At 46.7% G+C, this 18701-nt stretch overlaps 1 protein-coding gene across 5 annotated transcripts in view; it reads left to right on the top strand.

The window, feature by feature from the left end:
• The window catches only part of CAPRIN2 (caprin family member 2), a 263440-nt gene extending 255460 nt beyond the window's left edge, over positions 1–7980 (top strand). For 4 of the 5 annotated variants that reach the window (XM_029600006.1, XM_029600005.1, XM_029600004.1 and 1 more), the window contains one exon: positions 6908–7980. In XM_029600006.1, coding sequence (XP_029455866.1) covers positions 6908–7476 — 569 coding nt within the window. In that variant the 3' untranslated portion in view covers positions 7477–7980. The remainder of the gene's footprint in view (positions 1–6907) is intronic. The other variant, XM_029600002.1, reaches the window with a different exon arrangement.
• The last annotated feature ends 10721 nt before the right edge of the window (positions 7981–18701 follow it).

Below are 18701 nucleotides of genomic sequence, written 5' to 3'. Positions count from 1 at the left end.
GGCTGGGCTCTATCAAATGTCACTCACCTATGAGAACTTAAATCCTTCTGTCCTCAAAACTCCTTTCACACCTAAGCAACTTGCTTTTCAGGAGTTTAGGTCTGAGAGGTCCTCTTTCACAGAAACTGAATTGCCCAGATTGTCCTAGGGCATTTTTGCCAGAAAGCATTAAAATTTGGGAAGGAAATTAAATATTTTGAGCTACTCACATTGAGATGTTTAGTATGCTGTTCTGTTATGATTCAATATGACAAAGCTTGTGGCTTCTGGACAGTCAGTATCAGCTTTTGAGGCACACAGAGTGCAATAGTTACAGTATTCTTAAATTGGCTGCTTTAGAATTTACTTTGAAATATTATTGAGGTGATTTGCCTAATAGGTATTTAACAAAGTAGGCATATCTTTGGCTAGAAATTTTTGTTAATATTCTGCCATGTAAGTCAAAATAGCATTGATCAGTGAGAATCTAAGGTCCCACAATTGACTGCATGTCAGAGCATAATCAAAACCATGAAATGTAAGGAATTGTCTGTAGATCTCCAGGCAAGATAGTCTATGCACAGATCTGAGGAAAGGTACAAAAAATGCTGCAACATTGAAGGTTATGAAGAAATGGTCTGCATCATTCTTAAATGGAATAAGTTCAGAACCACCAGGACTCTTCCTAGAGCAGGCTACCCACCCAAACTGAGCAATTGGGGGAGAAGGGCCTAGGTCAGGGAGGTGACAAAGTACCTGAATATCACTGACAGAGCTCCAAAGTTCTGCTATGGAGATGTGAGAACCTCCTAGAAAGACAATTTGTGCAGCATGCCAGTCAGGCTTATATGATAGTGGCCAGACAGAAGCCAAGTCTCAAGAAAAGGCACATGACAGCCTGCTTGGAGTTTGCCAAAAGGCACTTAAATGACTCTGAACATGAGAAACAAGATCTCTAGTCTGACATTAAGCAAAATAAAATCAGGTAAGTAATTTCTCAGTGTAGACAGGTGGATTTATGCTCCCCTGCCAGCAGATGGGAGACTGAGCAAGCTGTCACAGTATATATAACCCTGCAGTGACTCCAGCCTGCTAGTATTCTCTTCAAAAGCAACTGTGGACAGACTAACAAAACACTTGAATAAAAACATGATTAAAAACAGATAACCAGAACTGTACTGAACCAACCATAAATACAGAACACAAGATTCTAGGTACCCCAAGCTAGAGACTGAATGAACACTTAATAGTAATCCCTTGGGACCCAGAGCCCCACAGGAGGACTATTGGCAGCTGAGGACAGGAAGTTGAGTCAATCTGTCTATACCCGGGAAAATGAAATTTTCTGGTAAGTAATTTCTCCATTTCTTAGCATGTAGACATATGGACTCTGGACAATGGGCAGCCTCCCACCCTGTTGGGGGGGGATTAGTTTTGGTACATCCCACTGGTCCTATCAACACTGCATGTGCAAAGGCTGCATCCTGGAAAAAGCATGTAAGGAGGTCCATGTCGCAGCACGGCAGATATTGACTGGAGACGAGACTAACCTCTGCCCATGATACTACCTTGAGCCCTAGTGGAATGATCATTAACCTGTGTAGGCAACAACTTTCCAGCATCCACATATGCAGCTGTGACCACCTCCTTAATCCAAGGTAGCCTGTGAAGCCATAGCACCCTGCTTACTCCCACCATGAACAAGCAAGCGATCCATCTTTCAAAAAGACTGACCTCCAGGTACTGCACGACAAGAACCTTAACATCCAAGGAACACAAGGCAAAACTCCATATTCCTGACCTTATCCAAGGATGGCAAGGAGATGGACTGATTTAAAATAAGTCCGGGACTACCTTGGGCAAGAAGGATGGAACAGTACACAGCTGTAATACATCTGGAGTCATCTGAAGGAACAGCTGCTGGCAAGACGAGGCCTGCAGCTCAGAAATCCAACACAGAACATATAGCCACCAAACAGTCTTCAGTCAAAAACCATAAGGAAAGGCTATGCAGTGATTGGAATGTTTGGCCTGTCAAAGTCCAGCACCAAATTAAGACTCCACAATAGAGCTGGTAACCTCCAGGGATGTCTAAGGTGCTTCACTCCCTTCAAAAAAGGGCCAAATCAGGATGAGACTACAATGAAACACCATTCACCAAGCCTCTAAAACAGGCAAGATCTGCAACCTACACATTCAAGGAACTAAGATCTCATTCTGGATTTTTTACTGAACAAGGAAGAACACCCCACTTCTCACATGATGCCTCAAATGCCCCAAACATGCACATAAGCTAAGTGGAGAACTTGCAAGTGCAGAGTAAAGTCTCAGTTGCCACAGGAACAACCACACTTTAACAGGTGAGCTCTCAAGGGCCAAACTGAAGGCAGAATAAAGTCTGATTCTCATGAAGAACTAGTCCCTGCTGAAGCAGATCCATGTGTGGCAGAAGACGAAGGGGTCCTCCACCAGGGGTTGACGCAAATCTATATACCACAATGCCTGGGCCAGTCTGGCGCCACCAGGAGTACTAGCCCCCCCCTGTGACATTTGATCTTGCAAACTATCCTGCCCAGCAAGGGCCACAGAGGAAAGGCATAAAGAAATGTCTTCCAGTCAGACCTGTACAAAAGCATCTATTCCCAGAGACCATGGATCTCTCCTGCGACTGTAGAAGTGAGGAACCTTTGCATTTCAAGAAGTCGCCAGCAGGTCTAGGAATAGAAGGCCCCAACATTCTGCAGTCAGCTGAAATACAGCTGACAACACCCACTCTCCTGGGTCCAGACTACTTGCTGAGAAAATCCACGCTTACATTCTTTTCCTGCAATGTGAGAGGCTGAGACAACCTTCTGCCCATGCCATCAGCTGGTCTATTTCCTGTGATTCTTGCTGTCTCTTGGTTCCTTCCTGGCGATTGATATAGGCCACCATCATGTCTGACATTACACAGGCTTCTTGTGGCATGCTTGCAGTTTAGCCTGTGGCTAAACTGCAAGCATGCCAGCCATACCACCCAGGCTTCTAGGCGATTGATGTTCCACTGGAGCATTCCAGCACCCTGGGCCGTTAACTCCCAAGAGTGAGCCCCCCAACCATGGAGACTTGCATCTGTCATATCAACCAGACCAGAGGACAAGGAAACTCCCTTTCTTAGAATATCCTCCTACAACCACCACTGGAAGCGGGAGCAGATTTCCATTGGCAAGTGGAACTGAACCACATAATCCTGAGACTGCAAGTCCAAAGAGTGCTGAAGATGCATATGCACCCTTGCCCATGGCACGACTTCCAGGGTAGACTCCATCAACCGAAGTACCTGTCGGTAAGACCACATTGGGTGTATGGTGTTAATCAACTAACTCACTTGAGACATCAATCTCTGGATCCAAACTTCTGGTAGGAGAACTCCGTCCTGTCTTTGTCGAACCAGACCCCCAGATACTCCGACTGGGATAGTCGAAGATTGCTGTTGGTTAGGTTCACCACTCAACTGAGCTCCTGCAATGAGATTACCTTCTGTCTCCAAGTGGCTCTCTTCTTGAGACTTGGCTCGAATCTGCCAGTCATCCAAATACAGGTGCACCAGGATTCCTTCTTTTTGCAAGGCTGCCACTACCATAATCTTGGAAAATGTTCTAGGAGTGGTGGCTAGACCAAAAGGCAGCACCTGAAACTGAAAATTGCACCCCAACACCACAAAGTGTAGAAAGCATTGGTGTTCCAATCGGATGGGAATATGAAGGTAAGCCTCTGATAGATCCAAGGAGGTAAAATTCCCTGACTGCTTCGCCATTATTAGAGCATAAGGTTTCCATTCGAAAATGAATCACCTTTAAGTGATTAACTCTCTTGAGATCCAAGAAGGGATGAAAAGAGCCCCTCTTGGGCACAACAAAATAATGGAATATCGCCCCATACTTGAGATGGGAGCACCAGAATCACAGCCCTCAGTCTGAGGAGCCTTTGAAGCATGAACTCCACTGCCTGCTTCTTCTGCAGGGTGTGGCAAGGGGACACCATGAACGTGTCCCAAGGAATACTGCAAAATTCCAGTGCATACCCTTCACATATCACCTCCAGGACCTACTGGTCTGACCTGTAGGTATGTGCATTCGTCTAGGACAGTGGTCCCCAAACCTGTCCTGGAGGGCCACCAGCCAGTCGGGTTTTTGGGATATCCTCAATGAATATGCATGAGAGAACTTGCATGCACTGCCTCCATAACATGAAAATTTTCTCTCATGCATATTCATTGAGGATATCCCAAAAACCCAACTAGCTGGTGGCCCTCCAGGACAGGTTTGGGGACCACTGGTCTAGGACAAATTAGGCAACTTCAATGAAATTTCCTAATTCATCCTGGTCCGGGGAGCCCAAAACCCAAACAAGTTTGTCCCAAAATTTCAGGGAAAATTTATTTTCGAGGCTAGGGCGCACTAATCCAAAAAATTTGGGTCCCCCCACATTTAAAAGGCCCGAACCACGGGAAATACGAAACTTCCCACGGTGGGCCGAAAAAGCCCAAACCAAAAGGTTCAGGCTTCACACATCTCTACTGACATGATCTTGACCCACCTCCAATAAGAGACTTCCCCCTAGTTCCCGTTCCAGAAAGTGAGTCTGCAAACCTTCATTGGGAAGTTCAAAGGTTCACCACCAGAGCCCGCTCCTTTCTTGGGATGCTGGGGATGAAAGGATTGAGACCTACCAAAATGCAGTGTCTGCTAAAAGGTCATTCCTCTGTAGGGAAAAAATGCCTGGAACCCCAGAAATGACTCCTCAGACCAAAAGGGTGATGTAACTGTTTCTTATCCTCTGGCAACTGAGGCACTGGAGACTTGCCCCACTTACTGGCCAGTTTTCCCAACTTGCTCCCAAACAAGGGCATCTTGGTAAGTTTGGGTTTGGAAGCTGTCAGCTGACCAATGTTGAAACCAGAGTTGATGCCTGACCACTATCACTGAAGCTACTCATCTGGTTGAGATTCCATAACTGCTCTGGACTTCCCTCCAGACTCATCAACCTCCTGAGAGAAGCAGATAAGATCTGGATAAGCAATTCTAAGTACTCGGGGGTTGATGTAATATCACTTGTGGTAAAATGGGCACTCATATTGAGCAGCTGTTTTTCCTAACATGTGCACAACCACCTCTTCTGGCCACCAGATTCTAAAATGAGCTGCAGCACTAAAAAGGACATTCTAGCGAAAGTGTCCCTAGTGCTCATGCATCACGGTCTTTCTCACTCTGATTTACACGCACAATATAAATGCACAATAGCATTGCCTTAGAGTGTATATTGTGCATTGTGGGCCCTGAAATTATCAACCCAATATTTTCCTTTAATTTTCATTGCTGCAAGCAGTAGATGTTAGTATCACAACGATGCTAAGTAGGATGAACCAAAGAGCAGTATTTTTTTGTGCCCTTGGCCCGTAGTATGACTCCAGCTCTAGGACTGGTGTTAAGGGTGTGTTGGGCAACAAGCATTTTTCTATAGGGGGGGGGAGGTGTAATAACTAAAAGCACTCACATATAAATGCTATGTAGATGAAGCTATTAGCTATGCATTTTTTGGACATGCTAATCCCCTTATTACATTGGGTTAGTCTAGTACTTCCGACTGCACATTTACCTGTGCACTTTATTGCATCGGCCCCTAAGCATCTTGCAAGGAGGTAGAGGGAAAAAGTTGATTTCCACAGATCAGATGCTGTGCCCTTGGAGGATTTGGATCTTTCTTCACTCAGCCTTGAGCAGCAGTATGATCTGGGGTGAGCACAAGTTACAAGTCAAGTGGAATCCTCCTTACCTTCAGTCAGATAAGTAGGACACATGCTGTCCTTCTCTTTGAAGGCAAGAGGATTTTTCATTTGCATAGAGGGAGCCAAATAAGTGGGAAGTCACTCCTGTGTCATCCTGACAGTGATGGTTCTGGCAATGGCATTTTATTGCATAATGCCTCCTACAGGAAAACTGCTTCATGCCACAAAGCCAACTCTAACCATCATACCTGCTGGTGACGTATCTACTGACCTGGCAACAGAATGCAGAGTAGCTTGGTAAATGGGTTAGAAATTGAAAAAAAGAATAGCCCTTTTTAAAAGCTCCTGAAATATTTAATGGTTAGGGATCCTAATTTAGGGGAGAGCATCACTTCATAGTTCTGACTTTTATCCGAGCTGCTGGAAACTCAAAATACCCAGAATGTCAGATCCTTTATTTTGGGCCATTCAAAGCTTTTTCAGCTCAAAGGTTCCTTGAAAGGTTTGAAATCCAAATAATTATGCAGTATGTCTTGTACCTTTTTATGGTTAGGAATTGGTAGAAAATTCCAGCAATGTTAGAATGCATGCTACAATTTTCATAGCCTAGGATAGGAAGGATGGCAGTAATAGGATATCCTGTCTTTATTTTTAATTAAAAGTATTAGCATTTTTTTAGTAACTATTTGTCATTAGACCACTAAACATATTTTCTTTGAAGTTGGTAATTTCACTGATTGTAATGTGACATTGGGAAATTTTGAATACGCCTGGGGTCTTGAAATCATTCATATATTTTAGTTGACACTAATTGCACCAGTAGGCATAGTGCAATGGAGAGCAGCTGTAACTGCCAATGTTTGTAGCACCTCAAAACTAATCCTGTGCTGCTGTCTCATTCAACCTGCTTAGGATTTTCCCTCTTAGATATGGTATGGGTCCTTTGTAAAGGACTGAAATGTACATTTTCATTTGGCATAAATTCTTGTGGATGCTACCTAACTGGCACATACATACTTGCTTTTTGAAAATACCAGCTAACTTGAATGGCCTTTAACTGAAGTTTAAGAACTTAAGTGCTCCTGTTATATTATTGGTCTTTAATATGGACTTGTAGAAATAAACTTGTTTGACCCAAGATAACAATTTACAATTTAACAGCAGGGTGGAGTGATTCATCTCAAGTGAGCAGTCCGGAACGAGACCATGAAGCCTTTCACAGTGGAGACTCTGGGCAGGGGGACTCTCGCAGCCTCACTCCTGTTGATATGCCAGTGACAAGCCAAGCTGCCACCATTCTGCCAGTTCATGTTTATCCCCTTCCCCAACAGATGCGAGTGGCCTTTTCTACTGCTAGAACATCTAATTTTGCCCCTGGAACTCTGGACCAGCCAATTGTGTTTGATCTTCTACTTAATAATCTTGGAGAAACCTTTGACATCCAACTTGGCAGATTCACCTGTCCAGTAAATGGCACCTATGTGTTCATTTTTCATATGCTGAAGCTAGCTGTGAATGTGCCACTGTATGTCAATCTGATGAAAAACGAAGAAGTACTAGTATCGGCATATGCCAATGATGGTGCGCCAGATCATGAAACAGCTAGTAATCATGCAATTCTTCAACTTTTCCAAGGAGACCAAATATGGCTGCGTTTACATAGAGGAGCCATTTATGGGAGCAGTTGGAAGTATTCTACTTTTTCAGGATACCTCCTCTATCAGGACTGATTTCTAACAGGAAATGTCTTGTGGTGGTGGGGGATTGGAAAATAGCTTTACAGTATTAAGGATCAGATGGTTCAATTGCAAAGACAATGATTGTCATGTACTACAAGATGTGATCATGGCGTTATAAGCACTGGTTTGGCACTTTATAAACTTGTGATGTGGCCTTGCTACTAAAGCTGTGAATGTATGTATTGCACTCAAACCTGCCTAATGGGCTATTCACAATGCCTTGTGCCTCAATAAAATAGATTAATATGCATTGTACTGTTTTTGTGTTCAGATTAAAAATGTTTTTTCAAGGGAGGACTCTAGCACTTTGTACATAGTCCTTAATGACACCAAAAGTCACTTTATTCTCAAAGCTAGCAAATAACTGGAGAGAATTAGTCCTAGATCGTTCCCTGCTATATTTTGAATCTAACTTCCTTGTTGGATGCGTTTTTGTTCTGCTTAAGGTAGCTTTTGCTCCTTTGGCTGAGATCAATAAAAACAGTGTGTAAACTAGTGCATGTTTCTGGTCTTTCTTCTACCAGGATGGTGGTGATTAGCTGTCCAAAAGGTTCTCCAAAGTCAACTCATTTCACTTCCACTTTTCCCCGGGGTCAGTCTTCGGGTCTGGGGGCCTAAAAAGCAAAGGCCCTTTCTCTGTTGCCTTGGCCAAGGAGGCCTAGAAAGGATCACTTAATTCCCCCCCCCCCCCAACTATTTTAATGCCAACTTCTTCCATTCCACATGCTCAGATTTTATACAACAGAGCTAACCAATCCCAACCCCTTGGACAAATAAACCTTTTGGAATGGCCTAAAAAAGCAAAATCACTTGTCAACCAAGGGTAAGCTTTATTGGTAAGGGATCAGAGTATCCCTTAAGCAAGGTTCAGTAGCCACACAACATACAGTAGCTGACATTATGTGAAGATCTACAGGGATGGATAAATTCTCTGAACAATACAGTAGTCTAAGGCAAGTGAATTGTTATGCTTTAAAGCTGATTTTTAAGCTGCCTTTCTGTAATAGGCTGAATTTCAGCAGAGTTTTACCCATCTTTTCATGCATAGATAAAATCTGATGCAGTAAATGGCCATGAAATTACTGCACTTTGGGGGAGAAACTGTGCACATAAACTGTTTTTCTGCATAGGACTAGTGTGGAAATCTAATTTTATGTGCACAAATCACAGGTTTATAAACAGGTAAAGCATTTTATGTGCATGTCTCTAATGTGGAAACTTTTCTGCTGTAAAAATTTGTGCACAATTTATGCTTCAAATGGGTGTAAAAAAATCAGCATAAATGAAACAAGTACAGTAAGTGAGGACCTATTATAAAGGACAGCGAGAAGAGGGCATTTTGTCTGAACTGGGGCAGCTCTATGTATAGGTCTTGGAGAGGTGGGTGTGTTCTCTTTACAACTGCTGACTGCCACATCTTGTGTGTAACCATGCTGTTTCCTATCTTAGGGTTTTAATTACTGACCTCTAGATTCATCATTCTGCTATATTATAGCAGAATGAGTAGTGAAGAAAAGGGGTGAGGGTGATAGTGGGCAGCTGGCTGCATCACACGCAATAGCGTGTGATGCAGCCAGCTTGTCCCATGACATAGTGCCTGCTTGTCCCATGACATAGTGCCACCTTGTCCCATGACATAGTGCCATGGGACAAGGTGTAAGTGTTTCTAGTGGTGCTGGGGATAATATGAAAATCACCCACAGTGCTACCAGAAGAACCCCACCCACAATCCTCCCCTTCACCTAAATTTAATACTGCCATAATGCAGCTGGTATTGTGCAATAAGGCCCCACTACACAGGATACTGGTACATTGCAAAATGAATGACCCTGTGTGAGTTGCATGGAAGTGTTTGATCTGTGCTTGTGCACATCTGTATTTTTGGTTCATTCAAGAGGAGTTAGACTGGTGTCTGGTATGGAATGTGCTAGAGGGGGGTTCTGGGTGAACATACCAGGTAGCTGAATGGGGAGGAGGAGGCTAGGAGTGGTAGGTGAGTCAAAACACCTAGCAAAGCATGAACAGGGGTTAGTGGGGTTTTGTTGGGTTTTTTTTGGGGGGGGGGCAGGGCAGAGTGGAAGGACCAGTCAAGGTGGTAGAGATGGATTGAGCAGCCAGGTTTCATTAATGGCAGGTATAAAAAAATGTGCAAGATGTCTTTCTCATAGGACCACCTGGTCTTAGCCATTGCTGTCCTTGCTCTGCAGAGTACACTGGTTTGCAAAGAGGAAATTCATGGGATACAACAGGAAAGGACAGTAGTACCTTAGCAGTGAAAAGCAGGCCAGTGTGGCAGATTCAGCATCACTTGTGTACAATATTTAATTTAATTTCTTGGTTCTCACCCCTCTAGTCCTATCATACCACATCCAACCACTATCCAGATGACAGACTCAGCGCCCTCTCGACTTTATTGATCAAACCCCTCAACCTTTACTTTCTCTAGCCCCTTTTCTACCCGTGAGCCAGAGTCTTAATCTATTTGTTTTTAAATGCATTATTCTTTCCTCTGTCACCTCTTGCCTGGATGTATAACTTATGCATACAGACCTTTAAGCTTTTTGTATACATAACAAGCTATCAAGTACACTTTTTGTATATGAACCTGATAACTATTCGTTCCCTGTACATACCAGGATCATTCCAGACGGTGGGTTATGTTCCCTGTCCTGCAGATGGAATCAGAACACACAATTCCCAGGGGAGGACCCATATAACCACGCCTCCCCTGTAACAGCTCTCAGTAATGTTCTGACTCCAGCAGATGTGAGCAGGGGACTTGTGGTCCCCAGCTTGTTAGCTTAGGGCTACCTCCTCAGGGGGATCAAGTTTAAAAAAAAAAAAAAAAAAAGGAAGTTTTAAATTTACAGTTTAGGTCACTTTGCTAAGGCTTCTCTTCCAGCAGGGGGAGAGCTCTCTGCTGGTGCTGGCTCATGGCTCTCTAGCCTGGTGACTTGCTGACAGGCTGTTGCCCGTTTTCTTTCTTTCTTTTCTCATTTTCCTCACTGAGGGCTCAGTTTGGGTAAGTGTATTTTTGTTTCATCTTCTTTTTCAGCAGAAGACTGCAATTTTTGGACTCCATTCGGCTCTCTGAGGTGAAAGTCTGTAGCGCCGGCCTCTCCCTCCTGACCCAGGTTTTCCCCCCTCCCTTTTGGGGAGCAACAGACGGCTCGACCTGTGGCCCCACGAAGCACCATTCCCCGGGGCCACCTGCTGTCAGGAGGTTAATTCCCCGTCAGTTCTTCTTTAGGTCGGGGGACCGCGGCAAGCGTTCGTTGCTGGGTCAGCGCTCATTTTAGGTGTGAGCCACCTGTAGAGCCTCCCCCCCTCTCTCTCCCCCTGTGGCGATGCAGTCTGCTGCGCCTTGTGAGGGCTCCGACAGGGCCGGATTATTTTCTGAAGAGGGTCTGTGCTCAGGCTGTTTCCCTGAGGGGGGAATGTGCGCCAGCTACTAGCAAGGACATTAGAGCTGCAGACTGCGTGGGAAGTCCCCATTCCCTCAACGCGGGAACGGTGGCCATTTTGTTGCAAGATTCTGATGCCATGCTTTCTGAGGAGGATGTGGATAATCCGTTTTCCACTTCTAGGCCTGTTTTAGACCCTTACTCCGAGTCTAATCCTGATAGGCAGAGGGGGGATCCCCCGGGGGGTGACCACTCAGGATGCCAGCCCTTTTCCCCTGAATTCATAGTCCTGATGCACAGGGCTTTTCTTCAGAGCAGAGACACGACATTTGGGACCTGGGGACCCTCTCCTCCCAAGATACCATGTTCTGCCCCCCTCCTGGGTGGGACCCTCCCTCAGGCTCGCCTCCTTTAGTAGGCGGGAGAACGGGGACATCTCGTGGCCCTACAGGGACACCATCAATGATAGACTTCGTTGGGGGAAGGACAATCCCAGGACCCTGACGTGGACGACCCCACCTTGGCGGCCCATGTGGAGGGTGATGACCCTAGGGTCCTCCGCATCTTCCAAGCAGCAGAGTTAGATGACCTTATTCCCTACATCCTCCAGGAAATGGATATTGAGCCCCCTCTGGAACTGGTGGGGCCTGACCTGGCTCTCAAGAAGGGGGGACCCCCTCCTAGCAGGACTGCGGCTTCTAGCCAAGTCTTTTCCCACTCATCACAAGATCTTGCAGTTGATCACTCGGGAATGGGATTCCCCAGAGGCCAACCTTAGGGTCAGTAGAGCCATGGAAAAAAAAATTGTATCCTCTGCCGGCCGATTTTTTTGGAAATTCTCAAAGTTCCCGCCGTAGATTCTGCGGTATCAGCGGTCACAAAGCATACCACTATTCCTGTCACTGGAGGGACGGTGTTGAAGGCTATGCAGGATCGGAAGCTGGAGGTTTACCTCAAGCGTATCTTTGAGGTCTCGGCCTTAGGGATGCGGGCGGCTATCTGCAGTTCCCTCACACAGCAAGCGGGTCTTCGGTGGGTGCAGCAGCTTCTCACCTCCCAGTCCTTACCAAACGCTGAGGCTCACCAGGCGGACAGACTGGAAGCCGTGGTTGCCTATGGAGCGGATGCTTTATATGATCTTTTAAGGGTCCTAGCCCGAACCATGGTGGCGGCGGTCTCAGCGCGTCGGCTCCTTTGGCTTCGCAATTGGTCGGCTGATACCTCTTCGAAGACTTGGACCAGATCAAGTCCCTTAATGAGAACGCGGTGCACAAGATGCCCGAAGATCGACCCCGTTCGTCAAGATCATATAATTACTCCAGAAACCGTTATCGTAACCAGCGGAGAGCGCATCCTCAGAGGCAACAGCCACCTCTGGCTCCCTCTTCTCGTTCATACTCCTGGAACCGGCCCTTTCATGGGCACCGCCAGGGTAAGGAAGCGCAGGGTGCTGGTACATCCGCTAAATCTACCCAATGATGCCAGACGGACCCGCGAGGTGGTCCCTCGACTGGGGGGTCGCCTTGCTCTCTTCTACGAAGAGTGGGTCCAAATCACGTCGGATCAATGGGTTCTGGATATTCTAAGACGCGGTTACGCTTTGGATTTTGTTTGCGCTCCTCTGGACTGGTTCCTGTTTTCCCCTTGCGGGTCCTTAATCAAACAGGGAGCTGTGCGGCAGACCCTCGATCGTCTCCTTCAATTGGGGGCCATAGTGCTGGTGCCAGCCACCGAACTGGGCCGGGGGCATTATTCAATCTACTTTGTGGTTCCCAAGAAGGAAGGTACTTTTCGTCCTATCCTGGATCTCAAGCAGGTCAACCGGTCCCTCAGAGTCCCTAGTTTCCGCATGGAGACACTCCAGTGTTAGCGGCAGTTCATCCGGGAGAATTCTTGGCTTCGTTGGATCTCACGGAGGCGTATCTCCACATACCAATTTGTCAAGCTCATCAGCGTTACTTACGCTTCAAAATTTTGGGTTAACACTTCCAATTTCATGCTCTTCCCTTTGGCCTGGCCACAGCTCCACGGGTTTTCACGAAGATCATGGTGGTAGTGGCGGCAACCTTGCGCAAGGAAGGCATCCTTGTGCATCCTTACCTAGACGATTGGCTCATCCGTGCAAAGTCACGAGCGCAGTGTATCCTTGCAATCGACAGAGTGGTACAACTTCTCCAATCTCTGGGATGGATTGTCAACTTCACCAAGAGCAGCCTGGTCCCGTCCCAGTCGGATTTTCTGGGAGCTCACTTCGACACCAGAATGCCAGGGTTTTTCTGCATCCGGACAGAGCTCATTCTCTGCGTCAGCAGATTCAAGGATTTATGGCGCTCGAGACGCCCACTGCCTGGGACTATCTGCAGGTACTGGGGACCATGGCCTCGACCATCGATCTGGTTCCTTGGGCATTCGCGCATCTGAGGCCTCTGCAGAGATCCCTACTCTCTCGGTGGCAGCCGGTGTCGAGATTTCCAGGCAATCCTTCCGATTCAGAGAGGAACCTTCATCAGTCTTCATTGGTGGCTGGAACCGCGGTACCTAGCTCAGGGGGTGTCGCTGGAGGACCCGGATTGGGTGATTATCACCACGGATGCCAGCCTCACAGGCTGGGGAAGCGGTCTGTCGGGACAGCTCAATCCAGGGTCGATGGACGGAGGAACAGTCAAAGTGGCCCATCAACCGCTTGGAGACCAGGGCGGTCTGGTGTTACAGGGTTTCTTCCCCATAGTACGCCATCAAGCAGTCAGGGTACTATCGGACAATGCGACTACAGTGGCGTACATTAATCGCCAGGGAGGCACGAGAAGTCGGTTGGTCTCTCTGGAAACCGACAAATTGGAGTGGGCAGAGCTTCACCTCAGACTAGCTGCCTCGCATATAGCGGGAGTGGACAACGTACAGGCAGACTTTCTCAGCCGACAACTTGGATCCCGGAGAGTAGGAGCTCTCGCAGCAGGTGATGTGGATAATAGTACGGCGATGGGGGACACCGCACGTAGACCTAATGGCAACCGCCGGAAATGAAAAGGCCGCCCGCTTCTTCAGCCACAGGCAGGAGCGCGGCGCCGAGGGCATGGACGCACTGGTCCTGCCCTGGCCCGTGCCACTGTCTCCTATGTTTTCCCACCATGGCCCCTCGTGGGCAAGGTCATCCGCAGGATAGAGGCACACCAAGGGCCGGTGATCCTTGTGGTGCCAGTGGCCCCGACGACCGTGGTTCTCAGATCTGCGCAATTTGACGGAGGGTCCCCTTCGTCTGTCAGCTGCCACGTCTTCTACGCCAGGACCAATATTTCTCAAGGAGGCAGATCGCTTCTGTCTTGCGGCCTGGCTTTTGAGAGGAGTCAGTTGAGGCGCGGTTATCCGGAACCGGTTATTTCAACGCTACTGAAAGCACGTAAGATGTCCACCTCTGTTACCTATGTTCGAGTCTGGAAGGTCTTTGAGGATTGGTGTGGAGCGAATGACATTCTTCCCATGCAGGCCTCAGTGCCACAAGTCCTTTCCTTCTTGCAGGCAGGTTTGGATTTGGGTCTTTCTTACAATTCTCTTCGGGTTCAGGTGGCAGCCTTGGGGGCTTTTCTTCGCAGTGGAAATAAGGAGTTTCTGTCCTCACATCCGGACGTCTCCCGTTTCCTTAAAGGAGTGAAACACTTGAAGCCTCCGATTCGCCCACCTTGTCCGTCGTGGAATCTGAAGCTCAGTCCTCTGTGGTTCGCTGTTCGAACCTCTAAGCTCGGCTACCATCAAGGACGTCACTCTCGAGACCATTTTTCTTGTGGCAATCAGTTCAGCAAGACGTATTTCCGAGCTGCAGGCCCTATCCTGTCGTGAACCATACCTTCGTTTCACACCTGAAGGGGTTTCGCTGAGGACGGTTCCTTTTCTCCCTAAAGTGGTTTCGGCATTCCACCTCAACCAATCAGTGGAATTACCATCCTTTGCCTCTTCTGAGTCTGGAGACCTGCGTAGACTGGATGTACGGCGGTCTCTGATACGCTATCTGGAAGTGACTAATGATTTTCGGCTCTCCGATCTGTTTATCCTCTGGTCCGGACCCCGGAAGGGTTGCATGGCCTCCAAACAATCTATAGCGCGGTGGTTGAAGGGGAGCGATCATAGCGGCGTAGGTAAGTCCCCTCCGCTGGTTGTCGAGGCTCATTCTCTTCGAGCCCAGGCGACATCTTGGGCGGAGAGCTCCTCCGTCTCGACTCAGGAGATTTGTAGGGCGGCCACCTGGAAGTCTATCCATACTTTTACGAGACATCGCCTGGACGTCGGTGCTCTGTCGGGCGGTCAGCTTGGAGACAAGGTAATACGAGCAGGGCTGTCTGCGGCCCACCCGTGATGGGAAAGCTTTGGTACATCCCACCATCTGGAATGATCCTGGTATGTACAGGGAAAAAATTATTCCTTACCTGCTAACTTTCGTTCCTGTAATACCATGGATCATTCCAGACACCCTCCCTTGGTTTGGGGGTTTGCTTGTGGGGCATCCCTGCCTACCTGTCTTAACAATCTTTTACTCTGCATTTCGAATACTGCACGTCTTTTTTGTTCATGCACTGCTGTTCACAAGCTCACTGTTCAGAATTTAGTTGCTGTTTATTTGGACAGCTGTTATTTCAATTCCTCCTTTGATTACTTGATCCCTCTTTTTGGTCTCTCTCTTTTTTGGGCTTTGTTAGTCTAGTTACTGAGAGCTGTTACAGGGGAGGCGTGGTTATATGGGTCCTCCCCTGGGAATTTTGTGTTCTGACTCAATCTGCTGGACAGGGAATATAACCCACAGTCTGGAATGATCCATGGTATTACAGGAACGAAAATTAGCAGGTAAGGAATAATTTTCTTTTCTTAATATATTATTCTCGTTGCCCCCGTTGTAACTTTCTCGCCTTTATGTATCAGTCCCATTCGTTTTCCCTCGGCCCACCCTATCTTTCCCCTCATTTATTGTTTCACCATATGTGTATTTAAAGTGTCTTCATGTATAGCCCTAGGTCTTGATCATACTATGCTGCTATTTTTTTGTATCTCATGTTCTTTGTACTCACCCCAAGGTTGACAGTTCAGTTTTTATGTAAACCGGTGCAATATGTATTCTATACAGGAACATCGGTATAAAAGTCAAAAAATAAATAAATATTCCATCTAATTTTTGAAAGGCTACATGCAAATGTTTTTCTACAACTTTTTATAAGCTAAGCCCAAATTTGTGTCCTATGAGCCAAAATAGTGCTGTTGTGCTGTGTGCACAAGGTTCACACCCTCTGCACAATTTAGAATTGCTTGCATAATCTGTATAAAAGTGAAAAAGTAGTCAGAGCCTGGAGGCAAGGTGTTGGTGGCTTCTGCCATGCACCCTTGAATTACCCCTGAAGAAGGTGGTACGGGTGATTCTTCTGCTTGCTGCAGGTGGCCTGCAATGGGCTGTGGAGAGGGCTGCTATGCCCACTGTTGTGCAAGTACTTCATATGAAGTAATATTGAATGGGTTGCTGTGGGGAGGGGGGAGGTCTCACTTCAAGAAAAGGGGGACAGCACCTTTCAACACTGGTTGGGGGAGGGTCTTCCCTTGGCATTTGCTGAACAGAAGTAGATCTGGTCCTTTCTGATAATTTGAAATGCTGGATCATGGGGGAGACCAGTGGCAGTTTGTAGGAGTAATCAAGGTTTCTTGGCAAAAAGTGACCCTGCCTGCTGAGGTGCAATTGGGTGGATGTGTCATGTACTCTGCCTCTTTCCCCTTCTATCTCCAGCTATGCAGAAATGTGCTGCAGTCTGGCCTCATCTCCCCCTTCCCTTCTAGCTTCTCCTGCCACTTTGCCCTGGACCCTGAAGCTGTGCAGCAGGTCTGCCCTACCTGGTCACACCCATTGGCCACAATCTGCATCACCACACACTTAGCCTCTGCCAGGAGCTGTAGCTCCTATTATGTACCAACTCTGAAAGTGGTGTGGTTTTGGAGCAGCTAAAATCTATTGTAATTTGCTAGGCAAGCGTACGTGAGTGGAGTGGGGGCACACAGTACAGCAGTTAGAGCCAGCAGCAACTCCTGAGCTGCTTCAGCAGGTTGCCTGCTGGCTATCACTGGAGCCTGATTTCCCCCCTCCCCTCAGGGGTAACACTTTCTTAAGATTGAGGATCCTTGGCTTCTTTGTCTTTCTCCCTAATTCCCACCTAGCCTTGTTCTGTTTTTCTAAATGTACATGGTATCTTCTATATCTGCTGTTTTGTGAAGTGTTTGCAGTTATGTTGCCAACCTTAGCCCAAGCAGACTTACAACAAAACACACCCTTTCACACATTGTAAAACAAGTTACTGACCCCTGCCCTGCACTTAAAGGGTTCAAATTCTCAGTAGGTATTGGTAGAGTTTACCTGGGAGCTGAACACTCTTCAAAATAGTTTTATACTCTATAGGTGAAGGAAGAATAAAAATGGTACTTACACCCCATGAAAATATGGGGCACACTGGCATTCACTGCCAGCCTCATTCACCCCAAGATGCCATCCATGCACAGATGATGCTGCCGCCTCAGCAACCAGTCTCCTGCCTGCAGTTCTCATTGCTTGTTCAAGTCTGTCTTGCTCCTGCCTTGTTCCAGCTCATGTACTGCTCCCATCTCAATCTGTCTTGTGTCATGTCTTGTCTCAGTCTTATCCTAGTCCTCACCCAGCTCCTTATTTGTTCCTCTCCTTGACTCCTGCCTCCTGCTGTCCTCTCTGATCTCTTATGCTTGACTTTTGCTTGGATTCTCACTCAGCCTGTTTGCCTCCTGCCTTGTCCTCTGCTTGGATATTGATTCTGCTTGACTGCTGCCTGCCTTGACTTCTAGTCAGATACTGACTGCCACCTGCCCTGACCTCTGATTGGATATGGCCTCTGCCTGATTAATGCCTGCCCTGACCAATGCAGTACTCCAACTTCTATACCAATCTGCTCTCTTTCTGGAACCTTGTCTAGTCCTGCTGGCCTCCAAACCCAAGGGCTCAACCCGCATTGCCAACTAAGGTCCATAATTTTGTGCTTAATTATCTCAGTGTGAATATTACCTTATTTTTAAACACTGTGCAGTTATATGGGATTTTAGACACAATATGTATAGTTGATTTGGTGAGCAATGGAACCTGATTTTTGGTGCTTTGCTGACTGGAGGGGGAGGAGGTTGGTTTGCTCCAGGGATTTAGAGAGGTGTATTCACTAGAGATGTGAATCGGAACTGAAATCGGAACCGATTCTGGTTCCGATTCACATCTCTAGTATTCACTAATGAAGGTATTCAAAAACAAAACTGTTCCATCCCCTTTATCATTTTGGTTGCTCTTCTTTGTACCTTCTCCATTGCAACTATATATATATATTTTTTTAGATGTGGCGACCAGAATTGTACGTGTTATTCAAAGTGCGGTCTCACTATGGAGCAATACAGAGGCATAACATTTTCTGTTTTATTAACTATTTCCTTCCTAATAATTCCTAACATTCTGTTTGCTTTTTTGACCACTCCTGCCCACTGAGCTGACTATTTTAAAGTATTATCCACTATGATGCCTAGATCTTTTTCCTGGGTGGTAGTTCATAATATGGAACCTAACATTGTGTAACTATAGCAAGGGTTATGTTTCCCTATATGCCTCACCTTGCACTTGTCCACATTAAATTTCATCTGTCATTTGGATGCCCAATCTTAGTCTTACATTACAGGAGGACCTTGCATCACAATCTGCTTGTGATTCAACTACTCTGAATAATTTGGTATCGTCCGCAAATTTGATAACCTCACTTGTTCTGTTCCTTTCCAGATCATTTA

Source organism: Rhinatrema bivittatum, chromosome 4, assembly GCF_901001135.1.
Source record: "Rhinatrema bivittatum chromosome 4, aRhiBiv1.1, whole genome shotgun sequence".
Taxonomy (NCBI): Eukaryota; Metazoa; Chordata; class Amphibia; order Gymnophiona; family Rhinatrematidae; genus Rhinatrema; species Rhinatrema bivittatum.
Note: the sequence above shows the minus strand (reverse complement) of the source record. Positions and strands in the feature narration are given on the sequence as shown.